At 29.6% G+C, this 21,017-nt stretch overlaps 1 protein-coding gene across 5 annotated transcripts in view; it reads right to left on the bottom strand.

Annotated features, from left to right (window-relative positions):
* Positions 1 to 21,017, bottom strand: part of LOC142325503 (1-phosphatidylinositol 4,5-bisphosphate phosphodiesterase epsilon-1-like) — a 1,691,101-nt gene that overhangs the window by 528,754 nt on the left and 1,141,330 nt on the right. For all 5 annotated transcript variants that reach the window (XM_075367353.1, XM_075367348.1, XM_075367349.1 and 2 more), the window contains one exon: positions 12,832 to 12,975. In XM_075367353.1, coding sequence (XP_075223468.1) covers positions 12,832 to 12,975 — 144 coding nt within the window. The remainder of the gene's footprint in view (positions 1 to 12,831; positions 12,976 to 21,017) is intronic.

The following is a 21,017-nucleotide window of genomic DNA, read 5'->3' as shown; positions in this document are numbered from 1 at the left end:
ATTACATAATTAACATTAAGATTGATTTAATAAGTTACATATGAGTACATATCTGCATTAATTACTAAATGAAGTGAGGTACAATTTTAATTCAACCTTTTGGCATTTAATTAAGTCTGTTTATTAGTAAAGTTATTTTCAAAAGCTTTTTTTTATAAAATTTTATTTTAAATCAATGGTTATTAGACAAAACAATGAGTATCTATATAACAACTTTTCACAAAATTTTCCTTTTTACAAAAAAAAAAAAGCTCTTATTTCTCTTAAAGAGGGAGTGACAACTTGAAAGGAGTAGTTTTCATCGCCAAGCCATCACCATTATGAGATCTCTCCTTTGGCTCAGATTCCTAATATAATCCACCACTTACTTTTGGTATCATCCACCATTTCCAATCTATCTCTCAATGGCTATGTGTTAGATATTGCACCCATTAAACTTTACTCTATAAATCTAATTAATTTTATTAATCATGGCCCGTTGGTATTGATATATAACTTATTTATATAACAGTTTCAATATTTTTTAGAATATAACAGCTGAGACCTTTATACTGACATGTATGATGGATAACGTTGACATTATTTTACCTTTTGACGATCAATTGTTATGTTTATAATATTTGTTTTTAAAATTCAAGTTAGTATAATTAATGATTTGTGGAGTAAATTATTGTAATTATAACACATCAATGTTCCTGAGGATGGATTACTAATCTGAAAGCACTCAGATAACACACTATTAAAGATTGGTGGAAACTATTATATAAATAAATTATATAAAGTTAATGTTTATTTCTCATACAAGAGTACAGAATCTTGTTTTTCTCTCTATACTGTTAAATACTTTACATTGGTTTACCGTAATTTTTTTTTACCAGACTTGTTCACTACAAAGATTTAATAAAAAGCACAAAAAAGCTTTACCTTCTCATTAGTCACCTGTCAGTGATAACACAAGGTTATTTTTGATATCTGCTAAACTTTCTTCACAATTAATTAAAGATAAACAACTCTGTTTATTTTTTTAGTTCTCATTATTAATTCAATTTTGTTGAGGAACTTTAAATATTTGTTAAATTATAAAATAAGCTTTTTGTACTGAATGTAGTAATTACATTTGACGTAAATTATATTTAAAAAATAAAAAAATAGATTAATATTATTTATGGTTACTTAGTTATCTTTTCAAATTCTCAATTTTCATTTTAGTTGCTGTACGATAGGTAAAGATATATGAAAATAGTACCGGCATGTAAGGTGGACTATAATATTTGATTATTTCACTTAGTCATTTGACAGACAATATCAACATATACAAGTTTCACAAGATTACACCTGTATTGTCCTAAAATATTTGCACACTTTGTTAATGAACATCAAATACTACTGGTTGAGATATACCAAATAACACAAGTAAATAGAGATTTGAACGGGACAAGCAATCTGATTAACAGTTACATAAACTAGTAGATTGTACTGTTACATATACTTTATAGTTTAATTTTTAATACCATATTATTCTAGATAAATCTATGATAAAAATTGTATATAAAATAAATTGAATAATAATAAGTAACACAGATTCAAAACCCCCATTAAAAATTGAAAACTATTTTAATAATTTTTAGAAATCAATGCAAAATTCATAACAAATTATTAAACTTTAAAAATTAAAAAAAGAACTGAAATGTATTACTTTTTTGAAGCCACTGTTATAATTACTTTTTCATTAACATTTTCTTTATTTTAATTTTTATTAAATATATAAATAAGCTTATAAAAACAATTTTTGTACTTAAAAAAGGCAGTTCATAAGAATCAAAATAGCAAAAATCTTGCATTTTAATTAAAATAAGAAAAAGAATGGATAGAAACTATGTCAAGTAAAGAAACTAATTAAATTTTATCCAAATTTTTCTCAACTGATTTTCTTGACTTTTCTACCTGAATATCTGATGAATAAATTTTATTCATAACAGTACATTATACAGATCTCATCCGGTATGTAATCATCCATCCATCATCCATCTGATCTCATCATCCATGTAATCATGGCAAATATTTGCCATGATTAAACCTTGACCAAAGGAGTATCACAGAACACATAATAAATTATAAAATAGAAAATGTATGTGTTAAAATTTAAATTAAATATTTAAAATAAAACACACAAAATAATTTAAAAATGAAGATAATAAGTGTAAAAAATCACTATAGAAAAATTAACAATTTAGAAGGCGTTAATGAAACTTATTTGAGCAGGTATTAATGAAAATGTTGAATGGAATACAGAAAATTCAGAGTTTTTAAAATTAGTACAGTTTAAATATTTATCAACAGAATAATATTGTTTTCATATAAAAAATCCTTTGATTGTATTCTAAATAAATAGAATGATTCAATTTATTAAAAATGGTAAACAAAGCAAAACAATGGCCGCCTTTCTTGTAAGCCAAAGTATTGTGCGAGTTACATAAAAAAGTTTTAGTTTTGATTGAGGTGTATGTTCGTTCAATTTTTTTGTAAGAATATAGAAAATTATTTTTAGTAAAAACTGCAGATTATAACAGTATAATGAGAAAAACAATATGATGTACTCTTGTATGAGAAGTAAACAATAGGTTTATAGGTACAGTAAAATTTTAATGGGCAAAGTATGTAATGCATAGCCATTCAGAGAAAGATTGGAAATGATGGATATCAGGAATCAGGGTCGAAGGGGAGATCATATGACGGCGGTTTGTTTGGCAATGGAAACTACTCCTTCCAAATCATCAATTCTTGGAGATAAATTAACATTTTTAAATTTCTAAGTATCAGTCTACATGATTCATAGTTATGGGAAGAGCCAAACCAGTGCTCTATCAGTTCACTTTGTTATTTTGAAAAGTTATTTTTCATAGTAAAACTATAGGGTTTGATTTTGTTATAAATAGTGTTTCAATATGTTTTCAATAAATCGGTAAAACAATAATATTATTTACTATTTCATTTATGCAGTGATGATGACAATAAAATTGAAATGTATCTTCTAAATCGTCCATAATACAATGTTTTTTTTTAAATTTAATTTTCCATTCAAGTTAAGTGGATAAACTTACAACAAGACTAACAAATGAACTTCCAGTAGATATACTTCATTATAAAATAATTAAGGACACAGAAATTAGTCTGATAAAGAGTAAAGCTTAATATATGCAACACATGCACACATACACACACACACACACACACACACACACACACACACACACACACACACACACACACACACACACACACACACACACTCACACACTTAGGATGCTCCTTTTTTTTTAAAGTTCATTAAATCTAATTTATGCATGGTTCCTAATTTCATCAGAAAAAGTTAAACTGGTTATTTAAGCCTAATAATAACATAACTTTATTTAATTTTGCTTTAAGGGAATATGAACACTCATATATTCTGCATGTTAATTCATAATAAAACAATAAGCCTGTCATTATTAGTAAATATTTTGTAATATGCATAATCATTTTCTTGATTAAAAGCTATCCCAAAAAACCAGTAACACCAAATAAAATTTTAATTAATGAAATATTTCTCTTACAAGGGGAAGGTAGATCGGTTTGAATCCGATTTCATTTCCTTTTTTTTTTTTAAATGAAAAGTATACAAAATTCTATTTTACTAGTAACTTATGATTTTTTTCATAATTTTTTTTATTGTTATTACTGAATTCTTATTTATTGTAATTTATTTTTTTACAATCACAGGTTAATAATTATTAATAAATCAATATAATTAAACAAAAAAAAAAACTTGAAGAAAGATGTTACCAGTGCTAAGGAGGGGATAAAAAATGTCCTCCTTAGTTATGAAAAGCATCAAATTTACTCAATACGACAATGGATGTATGTGAAAAAAGTTTCACATGTTTAGCATACGACAAGCCCCATCTTCTTACAATTCCAGCAACATTTTGGTCAACCCTTGCCGAAAGGTTGGTTACGTAAAAAATTATTTCAGACAAAACCTTTAGATAATGTTTAAAGGACTAACGACCACTTTAAACCGATTCGATACTCTGGTTATTAAGGTAGGTATGATTTTTTTTGTCTTCAAAACCCAATTTTTTCCACCCCCTGGACTAATGGTTGGTTATATCAAAAAAACTTTACTTAGAAAAGTTTTAGACCCTTATTATACAAAGAATAGTAAGAACTTTAATTGAATTCGATACTTTCCTTAATAAGAAAGTTATAGCGATATTTGGTTTTTTTTTTTTATTTGGTCATCCCTTGCCGTAAGGATTGGTCATATCAAAAATTCCTACAGACACAAGTGTTAGGTAATGTTTACAGGACTAAACTACCACTTTAAACCAATTCGATACTGTGCCTATTAAGGGAGATATGATTTTTTTTTGTCTTCAAAACCTCATTTTTTCCACCCCTTGAGCCAATGGTGATACCAAAAAACTTTACTTATATCAGTTTTAGGCCTTTATCCAAAGAATCGTAGAAACTTTAAACGAATTCGATATTTTACTTAATAAAAAAGTTACAGGAATATTTTTTTTTTCGAAAAAGCCACCCCATTTCCAATCCCTGGTGCAATTTTGGCCATTAACTTGACTGAGATTTTGGGTCGAGTTTTTTTTTAGGGAACAATTTGAAAGATATTGGCGCAAAATTACGGCAGTTACAGTGTCCACAAGAAAGTTAAATATATAAATAAACTTTTGAGCTGATGGTGGTTTTGGGATCTGGGGGATGTGAAAAGCGAAGATATGTTGAGATTTTCCAGAAGTCGAACCATGGTACCCATTACAATAGGTAGCCTTCTTATGAAATCTACCTAAAAGTTCAAACATTTCTTGATAGCTATATGGAGAATAGACTTTCAAAAAATATTTAAACCAAAGGGAGACAAAGCAAAAGAACAAAAACATAAATATATTTCAATTTGAAGAACTGAGCTTGAATCTCTGAAAAGTTTTTTTGGATTATATCTTTTATAAGTTATACTTTTATAAAGTTTTCTCTAAAATATCTATGAAGAAAATCAAAGTTGTATTTTCATGATATCCCCCATACCCAGAATGAATTTTGAAAAAAAAAATATATGGTCAATGTCTTCCAAATAGAAATATTTGGGAAATATTGAAATATTTGAAAAATATCAGTTTGGTAAATCCTAAGATATAAGACCAAAAACAGGGTGACACACATAAGACATATGTACACATACATATCTTTTGTTTTTTTTTTTTTATTTAGAGTTTCAATGAACTAATTGGATTCTAACATGTAAAGATTTGCAAAAAACCCTGATTTGCCATTTTTGACATGATCACCATATTCTCCACTTTAATATAGTTATTTTAACTATATCTGGCAGAAATATTGAAATAAAACTCAAGTGAAAATTAGTATTACTGATTTCAAGTTTTTCTTTATAACTTCTTTTTGAAACCAATTTGTAATTAAAAAAAAATAAAAAAAAAATAATAAAGATAAAATAAATAATAAAAATTACTGATTGGAAATTTAAAGAAGTGGTATTTATTTTATATTTTAATGCATTAAAATTATTACCTTTTATTTAATTTAATTTTGTTTAAAATATGGTTTTACATAAAATGCTACCAGTATAAAAAAAAATGCTGTTCATAAGGTACAAATTTCTTGAAAGTAACTAACAAAAGGAACGCAGAAAAAAATATTATAACTATTGTAGAGTATTAGGTAAGGCTGTTTGGAATTTAGGAATTTGTATAATTTTTTTATTTCAACCCATCCACTTTATTTTTTTAAGTTTTATAGAAAATATTTTGACTATCAAAGTTTCATCATGCTGAACATCATTATGGTATAAGAATAAGATATAAAGCTAAATGATTTTAAAATACTACTAAACATCAATTAGAACATGTAATTTTTGATACATATTCCATTTATGTTATATATACTTTTAACCTAGATCAAACTATTAGAATATTCTTTCAAAATGAAAAAAGATTTTCAAAATCAGTACATTTGATTAAAAGTTAAAAGCTAAAAGTTGAAAATATATAAAAAATATACATATTTATTGATTTAAAAACTTTTCTTTCAGTTAAATTATTTAAAAAAGGAAATTACGGGAGATTTTATAGTCTCATTGTAACTAGTACTCTGCAAATTCAATAAAAGAAGTATGGGTGCTTATTTAAATACGAGTTCCTATAACAATTTTTAGAGCTGATGAATTTAAATATGTTCTTTGAAAACTGTTGCTTATAAAAACAATTCAATATTTAACTTCCATGAACTTTCATTCAGAGTACATATCTAGAATGATTAAAAAAACTTTTCTGATACGGAGAAGAAATTTCTTTATTAAACATAATGTATATAAAATATATATCAAGAATTACCTCCAATTTATTACTTAAAAATTAAAAAAAAAACTTACTATATGCGTATATAAACTTTGAGATTGTTTATTTAATAATAGGCTTTGTTTAATATTTTCAGAAAGAGATTAGGATGCGGTTGACTTTGGTATACCACTGAACAACAGATTTAAGTTTCAATCTTTTGCTGGAACGTGGGATATTATAAGAACTAACAGCATTGATTTATTAATACCACACTTATTTTAAATTCGATAACTATATATATGTATATATTTTTATCCTTTCTCTATCAAATAAACTAAAGTATTTAATCAGATTAAAAAAAATGCCATTGTATTGTTTTTGTAGTTACAGAAATAACTTTTTTTGATATCTGATATTATCCTCTAAAAAATTACTTTCTGGCATATTAAACATGCTATTTAAATTTACGGATAATTCTTATTTCTGGTAGGTAAAACTACTCAATTATCTTTTCATAATACATCTTTTAATTCTGTTGGCGCTAAAGTTTGGGCAAAAAGCCAATGTTATAATTGCAGTTTAGAGTGCATAAAAGCAGAAAATAAAATAAATATTGAAATCAGAATAGAAAGAATTTAACTCATTATAAATAAAAAGACAAGGGAAATTAGTTGTAGTTCATCGCTGCCAGGAAACATGTCACAACATTCATTTATTAATGATAATATTAGTAAAAATGTATATAATAATAAATAGGAATTAGGTAGTTGAGAAACAACTTTATCACGACGAAGAAACTTCGTAATTCATAGTTCGACGAAGATAAGGGAGTATTAATTAATAGTTAAATGAGTAATTAATTGGGAAACTAATTAATAAATGAGTAAATATGATTATAATTAAAACAGATTTTCTTCATTCATTTTATTTTAAGAGAATAACTATAAACTGTTGCAAGTGTATTGTTAGTTTAAGAATACTAAGAATGTCGTAGTGAAAAGGGTACTGCCAGTAGGCATGATTGGTTTATTGAATTATTGAACACAATAAGGAATATTTTTTTTCTTTGTTTAATTGTAATTTAATATCCATTATAGGAATTTTTTATCTTGATATTGGATGGAAAGAATTATTGAAAATCATTATATTAGAAAATGAATCCAAGTTATGCCTCATCCCATGAAAAAGGGGATATCCCTTCTTCAAATATCCTTCATTCAAAAAATTTGAAAAAGTTTATGATATTGTGAAGTAAGTGGTGCAAGGAATAGAGAAACTGAGCGTTGTCAAGCAGGATGAAGAGAGATATTTCATTCGTAAATTAAATCTGGCATTCCAAAACTCTTCATGGTACTCTTGATCTTTTAGCAACTATCCATATATCCCTAATTTTTTTCCTGTTTAGCTTCCGGGAATCATTGTCAGGTATTATTTCAGAGGATGATTGAGGATGATATGTATGAGTTTAAGTGAAGTCTTGTACACAGTCTCAGGTCAACCATTTCTAAAATGTGTGGTTAATTGAAACCCAACCACCAAAGAACACCAGTATCCATGATCTAGTATTCAAATCCGTATAAAAGTAACTTCCTTCAATAGGATTTGAACGTTAGAACTCTTGACTTCTAAATCAGCTTATTTGTGAAGATGCATTCACCACTAGACAAACTCAGTGGGTTCCACATATCCCTACTCCATCCATAGAAACATACAACAATCATATTTTTTATTAGCAATCTATACATTTAAAATTTAAATGAAGGTAAGTATAAATAATATCATATGTTATCGTGAATTGAAAATAGTTTGCGAGTCAGAATTTTATACACAATGCCTTAATGTTTTGAAAAATTCAACACACAGAAGTGATGGACTACATAAGGCAACAAAGGTATACGTTGATAGAATGCTTGACTTATAGGTAAGTACTGTTGTCTAGAAAGTGTTATTGGAAATAAAGAGCATCTGTATTGTGTGCAAGGCACAAAACAAGTATAACTATTGAATTGCCATGAATAGCAATTCACTACAACAAATATCATTATTAAAGCACGAAACCCAGTTGACGTATTGTATTTGACTAATCTTTGATACACCCCTGAATGCAGTAGTACTAGTGTGTCTTGCTACTCATTAGGTGGAGCTGTGACTGGTGGAACAGTTACTGAAAAGTAGCTGTGATTTTCAATTGCGTTCCAAAAGAGCAATTGCTCTGACAAAGTTTTGACTGTTCTTTAGCCTGTAACCTTTACAGACAAACACACTATAACCATTGGTGAAAAAAATTTTAAAAGGAAAATGGAATGAATATTTAAAAAATAGGTATTTATTTTATAAACGTAATTAATGGTGGTGGAACTAGTTAATTTTAAGGGTAGGTAGTATTCCATAACGTAAAATTAAATATTAGTGACACCTAATGCATGATTGATATTAATTTTTGAGTTGTGTTGTGCTATGTTTCTGCTATGCTTTGTTAAATTGGAACAGAATATATTATACTAGAGTCCAAGCTGATTCACATTTCATATCTGTTTGTTATGTTACAGGTTTAATAAAACTGCAGCATTTATTCAGAGCGGAGGACAGTTCAGTACTATGTAATTTTCAATTCACATCTCTTCTTTTGTCAGAGTAGTGAAAAAGCACTGTTCTTTAGAACAGCTTAGAACTTAGAATAGTAATTAGAGCTTAGATCAGATTAGAGCTTAAGTAGAATAGTAAGGACCATTATCATCTTCAATGATAATTATAATGGACCATGACTGAAAGAATAAATTACTAACTACAAAGTCTGGTGGAGATGGCAGTGGAGATTAAGGTTTACTCTTTATTACAAAATAATAAAGTAATATTTAAGTTCCAATTATTTAGAATAAAATATCTATAAGTATTGTGGCTATTATTTGTTTAATTTCCTATATTTTTATAAAAATTTTTTTAGTACGAAGTGCTATAAAAATATGTTTGGTGTTATAAGAAGCACACTATAAAACAATGAAAATGGGAACTGAAATAGAATTATGAACACTAAAAATAAATTGATTTGATGATTAATTAATAATAAAGAATAATAATAATATGTAGTTTTATAAATTATGACTGGCAGTAAATGAAAGAGTATGTCACAACTTTAGTAGCAGGGCTGCACCACACATATACAGTTCAAAATAAACAATTCTATTTAAAAATAACTGTAAAATAACCATAAAATTTCTTTTCTGCTTATATTAAATGGAAATTAAGAAACATAAACAACATAAATCATTCAATTTTCTCAGAAGCAGTATATGCACTGGAAGAGAATATGAAATAAAAATATTATTTTACTCATTTAAAAGTACATAACATTAAAAGAAATGACTGTTACTCTGTAAACTAAACATTTTAAAATAATTTAGCATTACGTAGAAGTTCTGAAGGGAATACAAATAATTTCAACATTTATAGAATTTTTGCAAATTTATTTTAATGAAAATTTCAGATTGCTTTAACATTAAATTTGGTTAAAGTAAGATTTTATTTCATCAGATTTTACACAGGCTCTTTGCATAGAAAAAAATATTAAATATAATAAAAACAATATATGAAAATAAATTTGGTTGAAAATATCATTACAAAATAATCATTTTTAATAATTGCTACCTTTTTTATGATGCTATCATTAATGTCTTACAGTTTATTCATCATAAATGGCTTATTATTTACTAAGAACTTATGAAGTCTGAGTTTAGGTGTTACAATAAAAATTAATCGCATATCTGAAGGTACAGAATACAGAAAAACTTTATATTTGTAAATAGGTGGTCGAGATAAATGTGGATCTCCCAGAGGTGCATCCCTGTAGGCTATTATGATTTATGATGGACTGCCTACAACAGCTATTGGTGAAAACTATTACGTTTTAATGGCAAAATTGAATTTATTTTAACTGATATTGAGGCAGCAGAGAAGAAGATGTATTGTTGAAAAAGGTTGCAAGAGTACAAGAGCAATTAACAATATACTTATGATGAAAAAAATTTTTTTTTTAATTAATTATTTTCTGATTAAATAAAGCAGGATAAAAGTTTTGGAACAATGTATGTATTTGTGTTTCTAAATTTATTAACAAGAAATATATTGAATTTAAATGTTAATAAAAAAACTCTATTAATAATTTGATGTCAATAAGTAAATATTTATGCAATAGAACTGGTAAGAGGCTGAGAGAATTCAAGTTGCAGGGGAACCATATGTGGTTGGTAGTTCTCTCAAATGGTAATAATGAGCAGAAAATAAAGTCAAAATCAAGTTGAGGATTTTAAGAACATTACATTTTTTAATTTTTTTCTCAACATAATACTGGAAAAATACAGCAAGAATGATTTTGATCAACAAGGCTACTCTCACCATGTTATTACTTTAGAGTATTAAAGGAGTGTACCACTGCTAATAAAAAATATTGAGAAATAATTTAAATATAAATGTACTAATCAAAACTAAATTCCAATCTTTTGTAAATCTTTTCATGAAACTATTTATATTTACTTATAAGAAAAAGGTTCTGAAAAAACACATTATGAGAACAAATTAATGGCTATTTTGCAGAACATTTAATCGAGATGATAATAATATCTCTAAAGTAATTTTTTTAGCGAAAGATGATTTCTTTTTAGTTCTTTTAGTTGTTGAACTATGATACCTAAAATATTTATGGAAATAGATTTAAAAAAAAGACTGAAGGAATGGAATTAATTAAAGCTGAGACTAAATTTCTAATTCTTTATTCAAAAAGATTAATAAGAAGTTCTCACAAAATTTTCCAAACATAAGAGTATGCAAAAATTAACTGCATAATGAAAAATAATATACAATACTATTCTTTAAAAATTAGCGATTAATGATCTCAGCAGAAATAACTGTCTTTAGGAACTTTTATTATTGTTTGATTTGTCTTATTACTAGTATAGTGTTGTTGTTCAATTACCTTTTCTGCTCAGGTGTGGTTAGTATATGGCAGGACAAGAGACACTGCCCATTGGGCTGGTCTAGTGGCTAACTCATCATCGCAAATCAGCTGATTTCAAAGTTGAGAGTTCTAAGGTTCAAATCCTAGTAAAGGTAGTTTCTTTTATAAGGATTTGAATACTAGATTGTGGATATTGGTGTTCTTTTTTGGTTGGGTTTCAATTAACCACACCTCTCAGGAGTGGTCAACTTGAGACTGTATGTAGACTACACTTCATTCACATTCATACATATCATCCTCATTCATCTTCTGAAGTAATACCTCAAGGTGGTTCTGGAGGCTAAACAGAAAAAAGAGACTATCACTACCAACCTACCAAACTGTAGTGGGCTACAGCCAGTAGCAAGCTAGTATAACGTCAATCTCAAGAAAAAAAATTATCACTTATAAACACAAGGAAATAAATTTAGCACTCAATGACAAATTCAAGAGCACCCATCAACAAGACAGCTATCTATAAACTAGTTAAACTTTCAGTATAAGCTTTCAATACAGAGTTCGTTTAACAAGTGACCTATTTATTACCTGTTATAACTACCCGGGGAAGAATGAACTGAGTATAAACGAGATAAAATTATGAATTTGTTCAACAGTTACAACTGGAACATTTCTATAAAAAGAAATGATTAAAAAATAGTTTATTGTCAAATTGTCAAATTCTATTTGTAAGATGTTGCCCTAATTTCGGTAAAATTATGGAATTACAACAATGAAATTGTCTTGAAATTAGTTTTATTTTATCACTACAGCTGCATTTTTCATTGATTTAAATAAGCAGTTTTCATACAACCAATACAAAACTGCAATGTTTTCAGTTCTTGAAGCAGTTTTGACTTGTTGCAATTACAACTTTCAATTGTTTTGAAATTGACATTTTGGCACAACCATTTTATGGTTGTCGTGTCACAAGAATTTCAGTTAGATAATTTTATTTATTTCATTCAATCTCCAAAATTTATGCTAAAGAAAATAAACTAGAGGTGAAGGGTATGAAGCCCCTACGTAATAGGACTAAAGTTTACTTTCCTCCCTAGGAAGGAGATGAGGATTTATTAACTCGCAAGATTGATTTTGCAACCATGCTACTAGTAGCAATTTAGAAAATGGCTAGGTAGCATCAGTGAGGTGTTAGACTCAATTCTTGGTTGTTACAATTCTGGAGGAGATCAGTTTTCCCCTCCTTTAAAACAGCTCTCATGAGTAATATTCCTTGTAATGAGTAATGATTCATAATTCAGAAATTACCATACATTTACTTTACATTGGACAAAAATGACTGTTATAAATCAGTAAAGAGCTATATAAACCTTTTATTTAAAATATTTCAATTCAAGACTGAATAAGAAACAACTTTAAAATAAAATAAATCATTATTTTACAATTTTGTAAGTTAATTTTCAATATTTTTATTAATATATATGAGTACTAAGGTGATAATAGTAACTGATTAACTGAGAAATATATACTTACAAGAGCTGGAAATTCCTGTCTCATTTCACCACACCACTGTTGGTATGGTGCACCACATGGTGAAACTTTACAAAAGAATTCTCGAATCTCACGACAAAGAGCAGCATTTCTGTCCAGCTCAACTCTCGATACTCTTAACCATTCCTATTAAAATAAAATAAGGATTAGTTTATAACTGTATATAATTTATACACACTACTTAAAAATTACAAATTATAAAATTTTAAGGGGTCAAAAAATTAAAACAAATCCTTAATTAATTAATCATTTGAATTTTAGTAATTATAAATTTTTTATTCTAGGATCTAAGCTGTTAGTGAAATTTGTAATTAAATAAAAACATTATAAATAATTTTGCATATTTTTCTTGTAAATCTCATTTCTTTCTGTTGTTAATGCTGAGTTTACCAAGAATTGATGAAGTTAAATTAATACAGTTGTACACTCTTGCAATGTACACTCTTGTACAGTTGACTTCACTCTTGCAATTTTAATGTTTTTAATTCTATTTCAAAACAGTCCTGAATTTCACCAAACAAATTAGACTAATCTTTATTTTTGTTACTAAATTTATTATTTTTCAATTATTCAAGAAGTTTCTCCTCATTGACAGTCGTTTAGTTCAATATTTATTTATTGTACTTAAAATCAACATACAAAAATATTTATCATGCATTTTTAGCTATATGATAACACAGGGGAACAAAAAATATTTTGTTTGTTGTCTGAGGAAGAAAAATATGTGATTCTGATAGGATTTTTTCTCTGGAATTCAAATATGATATCAGTTTTTCCCCATAACGCAAGGTTTCCAAGAGACAGGCATTTATAATTTCAAACATTTTAGTACTTTCTGAATTCTTAACTACACAATATTCAAACATTTGACTCATAAAGTAAGAAATGATGATTTTCTCTATATTTTGCCTGTGGAGCATCCCTCTTGATGGCTTAACAATAATCAACCAACATATTAGGATTCCATTTGCCTTGATATATCTTTTCCGTAGCTGAAATCTCCTGATGAAAGTGTTCCTCGTGCTCATTGTTCACTGCACCAAGATTTTCTGGGAAGAAATCTAGGTGTGAGTGCAGGAAGTGTAATTTTAAGGGCATATTACAACCCAAATTTTTGTAAGATCAGATCGTTGACATTACAATAATTTTCCGCCTTTCAATTTCTGAAAAAAATCTGAGTAACATTTTTGAATGTTTGCCAAATTGCTTTCTCCAGTGGATTCAATAGTTTCTCAAACTTTTCATGATCCATTAGTGATCATATTTGTGGACCCACAAATATTCCTTCTTTAATTTTTGCATCATTAATTTTAGGAAACGTCTGTTTTAAGTATATGAAACTAAGAGTGGCATTAGTCCATGGCCTTGACGAAATTCTTCATTAATCAGTTTGATATGTAAGGGAGGTAGATACACATTTTCGGGGTTACACAATGGGTCATGTTTCACATTTTTCTTTTCAGAAATGAGTGATTCATGTTTAAGGCCATTCTTTTCTAATGTAATGGTTTTTTCTGTCCCTACTATCCCATTCACACAAAAAACAACAATACTTTGCGTAACAAAACTGCAGAGAAAGAATAAGTGCAATTACCTTTCATACAATGAAATACAAAAGTATTCCATTCATACAATGCATATTGAAGCTTTTCCAACATAAATTTAAAGTTTTCATGTTTCTTTCATACTAGCAGATTGAGCCACAGGTACTGATGGGAATTTATTGCCATTATGCAGAAGCACAGCTTTTGAAGGGATCAATGAACAAGTGCCATTCTGTGAGGTTATGTTCATTACAAAGTGTCTCCCATAAGAGATGAAATGTCATTACAAAACACTAAGCCATTTTCTTCAGAAAAATAGTCTTTAAATTCAGAACGACAATTACAATAAGTACATTTCTTTGGGGAAGATTCCATCCTTTTAGCCAGGAAGCAAGCATTTCAGAGTGCTTTTTGAATAACTTTAAATCTTGTATGAGATCATTAAGATTTTCTTGAGTCAGTAAATGAGGCTCAGATAAAATGATTTGTTCAAAAGTTGTAGCAACAGAATTTGTTTTTTTTTCTTCCTTACTTGTTTCAGACTCTGAGCTCTCTTCATCTAATGTCACATGTTTTGGAGGCTTTGGTATGGGCAATTCTTCGCAGTGTAGAACTGGTCTCATTGCAGATTGCAAGTTAGGGTACACCACTGTATGTTTTGATTTTGGTGTAATCCCTTCAATGCTTGTTAAGCAGAAATAACAGTCAGAAGAATGTTCTTTGGGTGGGTTTCCTCCAAATCATAGGGATAGCAAATGTGGCATGTGGCATGTGCCACTTTCCATGTGGTGAAAAGCCTAGAACACGATATGTCGGGGCCAGGTCCTTGTTTGTTCCACGACTTTACACCCAAAATAAAGTTCATAACACTTTTTTACTAATAGAGTAATGTTTCGCCTTAGGGACTTGAGCGTCTATTCACCACATACATAACAAAAATTGTTAAGATGATTTAAACAAACTCTAGGCATTTTGTAACTAACAACTAATTAAAAGATGTAAAGTTGTAAATATGTAATACATAATAATTCATACATACAAAGCACTCACAATGATTTTTTTTACTGGTTCGTTACTATCTCACAACTGGCATCGTTCTGATGAATGTATGCTACACTAGATCACATATGTACACGTCTGTACATATCTGAACCTGCACAACATTAGCAACAGTAGCAGAACCCTTTGAGTTAGCTCATTTGGTTCCATCATATTTACAATGCTCTAGGAGCTTTTACTTGACAATGGACAAATGAACGTAAAAATATTTAAAAAAATTAAATTAACAAATAAACTGTGGGTGATGGAGAAATTCTGAACACATATTTGAAAACAGGATAAAAAACTGCATTAAATACACCTACTGGTACTCATGAAACAAAAATCATATTGACTAGTGTTATTTCATAGCTTCATAAGTAAATTTAATAATTTTTTTTAATCAAATCAAATATAAACGATTTCAGATTAATCCTGTGAATTACCATACATTTTTTATTATAAAATTAACAGATTTAAACATGATGACTGAATGAAAAGGAATTGAAACAGTATTTAACTTTGTCTACTTAAAGTAGTTTTTAATCCATCTGACCAGCAGAGATCGAAAGGAATAAAAGTGATTTCTACATTACTGATTTTTTCAAACTGTACAATCACTAAGAATGGAGAGATAGTTTATACCTATAAAAATGTTTATTTTTAACATCTGCAATAAGATATACTAAAACCTAGTTATATAAAGCTAACAGGTTTTAAATATTCAGACAGCAAACTAGACTTACTCTACCACATACATATATATAGTAGTGTACTAGCAGTGATAATTTTTTCTGCTACAGAAGAGAGGAAATTTAAAAATACTGTTGATTGAAATAAATGGGTACTTAACAGTAAAATAGGGGCGATAGAAATCAATTTGTAAAACAAATTTCATTGTAATATATGCTTCAGGGTCATTCACAGTTACCTTGCACTCATACGAGAAAAGAAATCTCTTGGTGTACCAAGGTGTCTTTGAAAGTATGACCTCTTATGTGGCATCCACTTGGGCGCATAGGTTGGAAAGAAATCGAGCACTTAATCAAAATTTAAGAAGTGCCCAGCGCAGAGCCTTAATTGTATGCACTGGTGTTTTTAAAACAACCTCCTATGAGGCTACTACTGTATTGGGAAAGGCTCTACCAATCGATTTAATGGTGAAAGTCCAAGTGGCCATGTGGAAATTACAGAGGGAGGGAGGCCGAGGTATTTGGGATGCAGTTTCAAGCCGGGCCTGTACCGGAGTGGAAAAGAGATCTCAATGCATCGTTTCTAAGTTTTGAACAGTTGCTCATCTCCTGCCTGCGGAGGAGGCTTTTACAGCCTCGCGATGGTAGCATGGCAGCAAGAATGGCATGCCACGACTAAGGAAAGGTGCTTTCCTTAGTCGAATGGCATGCCAATCTATACAAGGGTATAGATTTATGCAGGATCTGGGAAGATCATATGCCTCTCCTTTGTTTTCAAGGGCAACGGGAGCGAGAGTGCTCTCCAACCATGTAAATTTAAACCAATATTTGTTTCAGTTCCACCTGGCAGCTGATGAGCTGTGCATCTGCAGTGAGGTCCAGTCGAATGAACACATGATGTTCAATTGCCCAGCTCTTGGGGGGGCCAGAACTCTGGCCACTCGCAAGCGGCGAGTCAATGTGGCGAGAGCTACATTGTTGAACCGTGTGGGAGTTCCCCTTGATGCAGTTGCTTTGTTCAACCGACATCAGTAGTTTAGCTAAGGGAAAAGACTCCTACCGTGCTGCTGTAGGAAGCTAACCAAAAGGCTGGCTACCAGCTAGATTAAGGCTCCAAGCGCTTTAATGGTGGACAGATACTTGTTGGCATTCAGGGGTCTAGGCGTGGCAGCGAATTGCTGTCTTGACAAGATAAATTAATTATTGATAGTCATATATGTTTTAGTAATTGACAGGGTACGCCTACCCATTTTAGTGATATATGACAATGGGCGGTGGGACACGCAAGCGAATGGTGTAAGGTACCGCGCTTATTCCGCTCACGCTTTTAGGTTAGCTCTAGGAGGTAGTTAGGACACTGGTCGTTAAACTGTTTCGTGGCTCAGTAGCCATTTGTTGCAGATATTCGGTCTTATGCTTTAGGGTGACCGAATGGGGTGGTGGCTGGGAAAATGCCAAGCAAACCAATTACTACTGACATACCATCACAAATTCAATAGGCAATGAAATGAACATCTTTATTGCTATCTGTTACCTCATCAAGATGAATCGAAAACAATTTGTCATGCAACTTCCTGAAAACCTGATGCTGTACATCCATCTTCAGCGATATCACCAATTCAACGGGCAACAGTAACATTTGATAAGAGGTATGAACTGCAATTGTTTGGCAAAATTATCTCCAAACACAGTTTCTATAATCTCAATTGTAGCTGGCAAAATAAGCTACTTCACCAATGGTGTGAGGGTTTTTACATCTGGCTAGTTTATATGAAACTTTATAAGAGACAAAAAAGCTTTTTCAGTCACAAAATTTAAAAAAAAAATCATGTTTGTTTTTCATACGATTTTAATTTTAATTCTAAGAATTCACAAGGTTTGTTAACGTACTCGCTATGAAGCAGTTCCAAATGTTGTTTAAGTTTATTATGTTTTATGCTGTCTGCTGTCAAAATCTTTGAGCAAATGACACACAGAGACCTTTTCTTCTTCGTTTACTTCAGTGCTGGTAAACTCAAAATTTAAGTATTCTTGAGAATATTTGCTTGATTTTATTTTCTGAATCATGCTCGTCTGTGCACTTGATGCTTCACTATCATTTAATGCTCGCTTCCACCCATTTAAAAATTATCCATGATTCTGTATAAATCTACTACAGTGATTATTTAATACCATGAACTGTAATTAACATGCAAATTACGACAAACACATCATGATAGATTCGATAGCGATGGAAGGATCGACTCAGACTGAGACTAGCTGGAATTGAACAAGGTGCAGCATTTATACATGTTTGCGCAGATGTTCCAGAATGTTTGAGACAAGTCAGAACTTCTTATGAAGCCGCGAGAATGTCTGATATAGTGGATGTAAGACAGAGAGCAATAGAGAGGCATCGATTCTGGTTTTGTCAATGTAGCAGATCGGTGTTGCCAAATATCAATATATTTACTTATTCTTGGTAAATTTTAAGGCTTGATATTAAGGTCGCAGTGTAGTTTTAGCATCAAAATACTCAATACATTACTAATGTATATTGTTACTGTGCAAGAGGGGGGGTGATGAAAATTGGGTCGCAAATACTGAAAGGTTGAGAAATTTTACCTATAGCCAATAACAAACTAATTGATAAATTTGTATCATCTATGAATAATCTCAACCAGCTAGACTAATTTTGAATTAATAGCTCTCTACTCTGTAAATGAATAAAGGTGCTCATACGATGTATTTAAATGACATTATGAAATTAAGGATAAATAAAATGTAGGCTTTGGAATAACAACCTCTACAATTCCTCCATAATAGTGCCACTGTAAAATTCACAAATCTAAATGTGATTATGGCATACATTTTATAAGATATTTTGTTTATTAAAATAAAATATTATTTCATCTGTTTAACCCTGTAATGTTTTTTTTGTTAATCTCTTATGCATGTTGTATTTTGATCTTCTATTTCCATCAAGATTAATAATGTTCTCTATTGAATTTCATTTCTCTACAGCAATGATTCTCAACCTTTTTAGCTTTACCACAATGCCAAAAAGTTAAAACATTACATAATGAATATTAAAAACCCTGAACCCAATGAAAGCTAGTTAAAACTATTTAGGTAAGTTGATAGCAACAGGTATGAACATGCATGTATGAAGTGTATAAATATGAGAGCAATTTACAGGTTCCAACTTGATGTATACAAGCTCCTTGTAATTTGGTGTGCTTGCATAGGATTCACTGTGAGAGTGTCATGTTTGAACATGCATATGAAAGGTTTCAACACATTTTTCTCTCAGCAGTATAAAAGAGGCATAAGGAATTGCAGTATGTCAGTTTAGTTTTGAATGCGAGGCATGTGTCTGGTGCCTTTATTTAAGTTTTTAAAAGCATACGTTTACTGAAAATAATAATAACTGAGGTTTTGGTTTTTTAGTGTATGGTTAAACAGTCTAAACAATTTTTTTTTTCATTTAGATTTGTTTGCAAAATGAATAAATTTGTGAAAAATGTAAGCCATCTATACCCACTGAATCAATTGGTAAAAAGAAAAGATTGTACATTGTCAGTTATTTAAATTATGTTTTACCCCATTGGATGGAAAGAGCCATAGTGCGTTGTTTGCTTTTAACTCAGAACATCAAAATTAATTCAATACTTGGAAACTAAACACCTGGATCATAAAAGCAAACCTTGGAATTTTTTGAAAGAGAATTACAAACTTTGGTAAATTAATAAGCTTCTTTTGCAAATCAAGCCACACTGATAAAAGTACACTTGAAGCATCTTATCTCTTAGCATTACGATTAGCTAAGATATCCAAACCTCATACAATCACAGTAAACCTCACTTTGCGTGCTACAAGTGATACGGTTATCGTTTCAATAGGCATGGAAAAAGCAAAAATATTCTGCTTTGTTATGATACAATATCAAGGCGAATCGATGACATGGCTGCCGATGTTTCCGATCAGGTAATTCAGAAGTGAGTTCAAGTGAATTTTTTAGAATTCAATTTGATGAATCGACAAATGAGACAAACATTTCTGAGTTCCTATGTTTTTTTGAGATACGAATGCAATAGGGACAGATCAATCAAAGAAAAATGTTGTTACAAATCAATACAACTGATCATGCAACAGGATAATATCTTTTTGATGTTTTTTATAAAGCTACTAAAAACTATAACATAGATTGAAGAAAATGTATTGGAGTATGTAGTGGTATTGCAAAGGCGACAACAGGAAAATCTCAAAAAAACTTTTGTAAAGCTGTAAAAATGGTTAATTTTTATTAAAAGTCATTACAGAATAGGCTGTTTGCTAAACCATGCAATAAAATGGGTGAAAAGAAAAAATGTCTTCTTTTCCATACAGAAATCACATAGTTATCATGGGGGGAAAATGTGTTAATCTGGTTATTGGAAGTAATTGTATGATAAATTAATAATATTTTTCCAGGATAAACAAATGTCATTCTCAATGTTTTTACAGAATAATGAGTATATATTGCTGGCTTACTTAGTTGATGTATTTTTGTGTTTAAACAACTTCCATGTGAATTTACAAGGAAGTGATAAAAACATTTTATTACTGACAGACCAAGTTCATCCTTTCATAAAAAGTCTGTTATCTGGATTATTCGCTTTCAAAGCAGAATTTAATACAGTTTTAATAATTTAATTTTTTTAATAAAAAAATAATTGGTAATTTGAATGATGAAGTGCTGAAAATTCTTGAATCGTGTTTTGATAAAATAAAAGAATTCATTTTAGAAGTAGATGTTTAAAAGCATAATTGTGATAGTCACAGAGATATACTCTAATTTCATGCAGTAGGCAGATTTTTTTTTAAGAATATAAAAGTGAATAAGATGATCAAAGTATGTAAACAATGCAGAAGG

This window comes from Lycorma delicatula, chromosome 5, assembly GCF_047948215.1.
Source record: "Lycorma delicatula isolate Av1 chromosome 5, ASM4794821v1, whole genome shotgun sequence".
NCBI classification, from domain to species: Eukaryota; Metazoa; Arthropoda; class Insecta; order Hemiptera; family Fulgoridae; genus Lycorma; species Lycorma delicatula.
The sequence above is the reverse complement of the archived record's forward strand: the minus strand, read 5'-3'. Positions and strand labels throughout refer to the sequence as shown.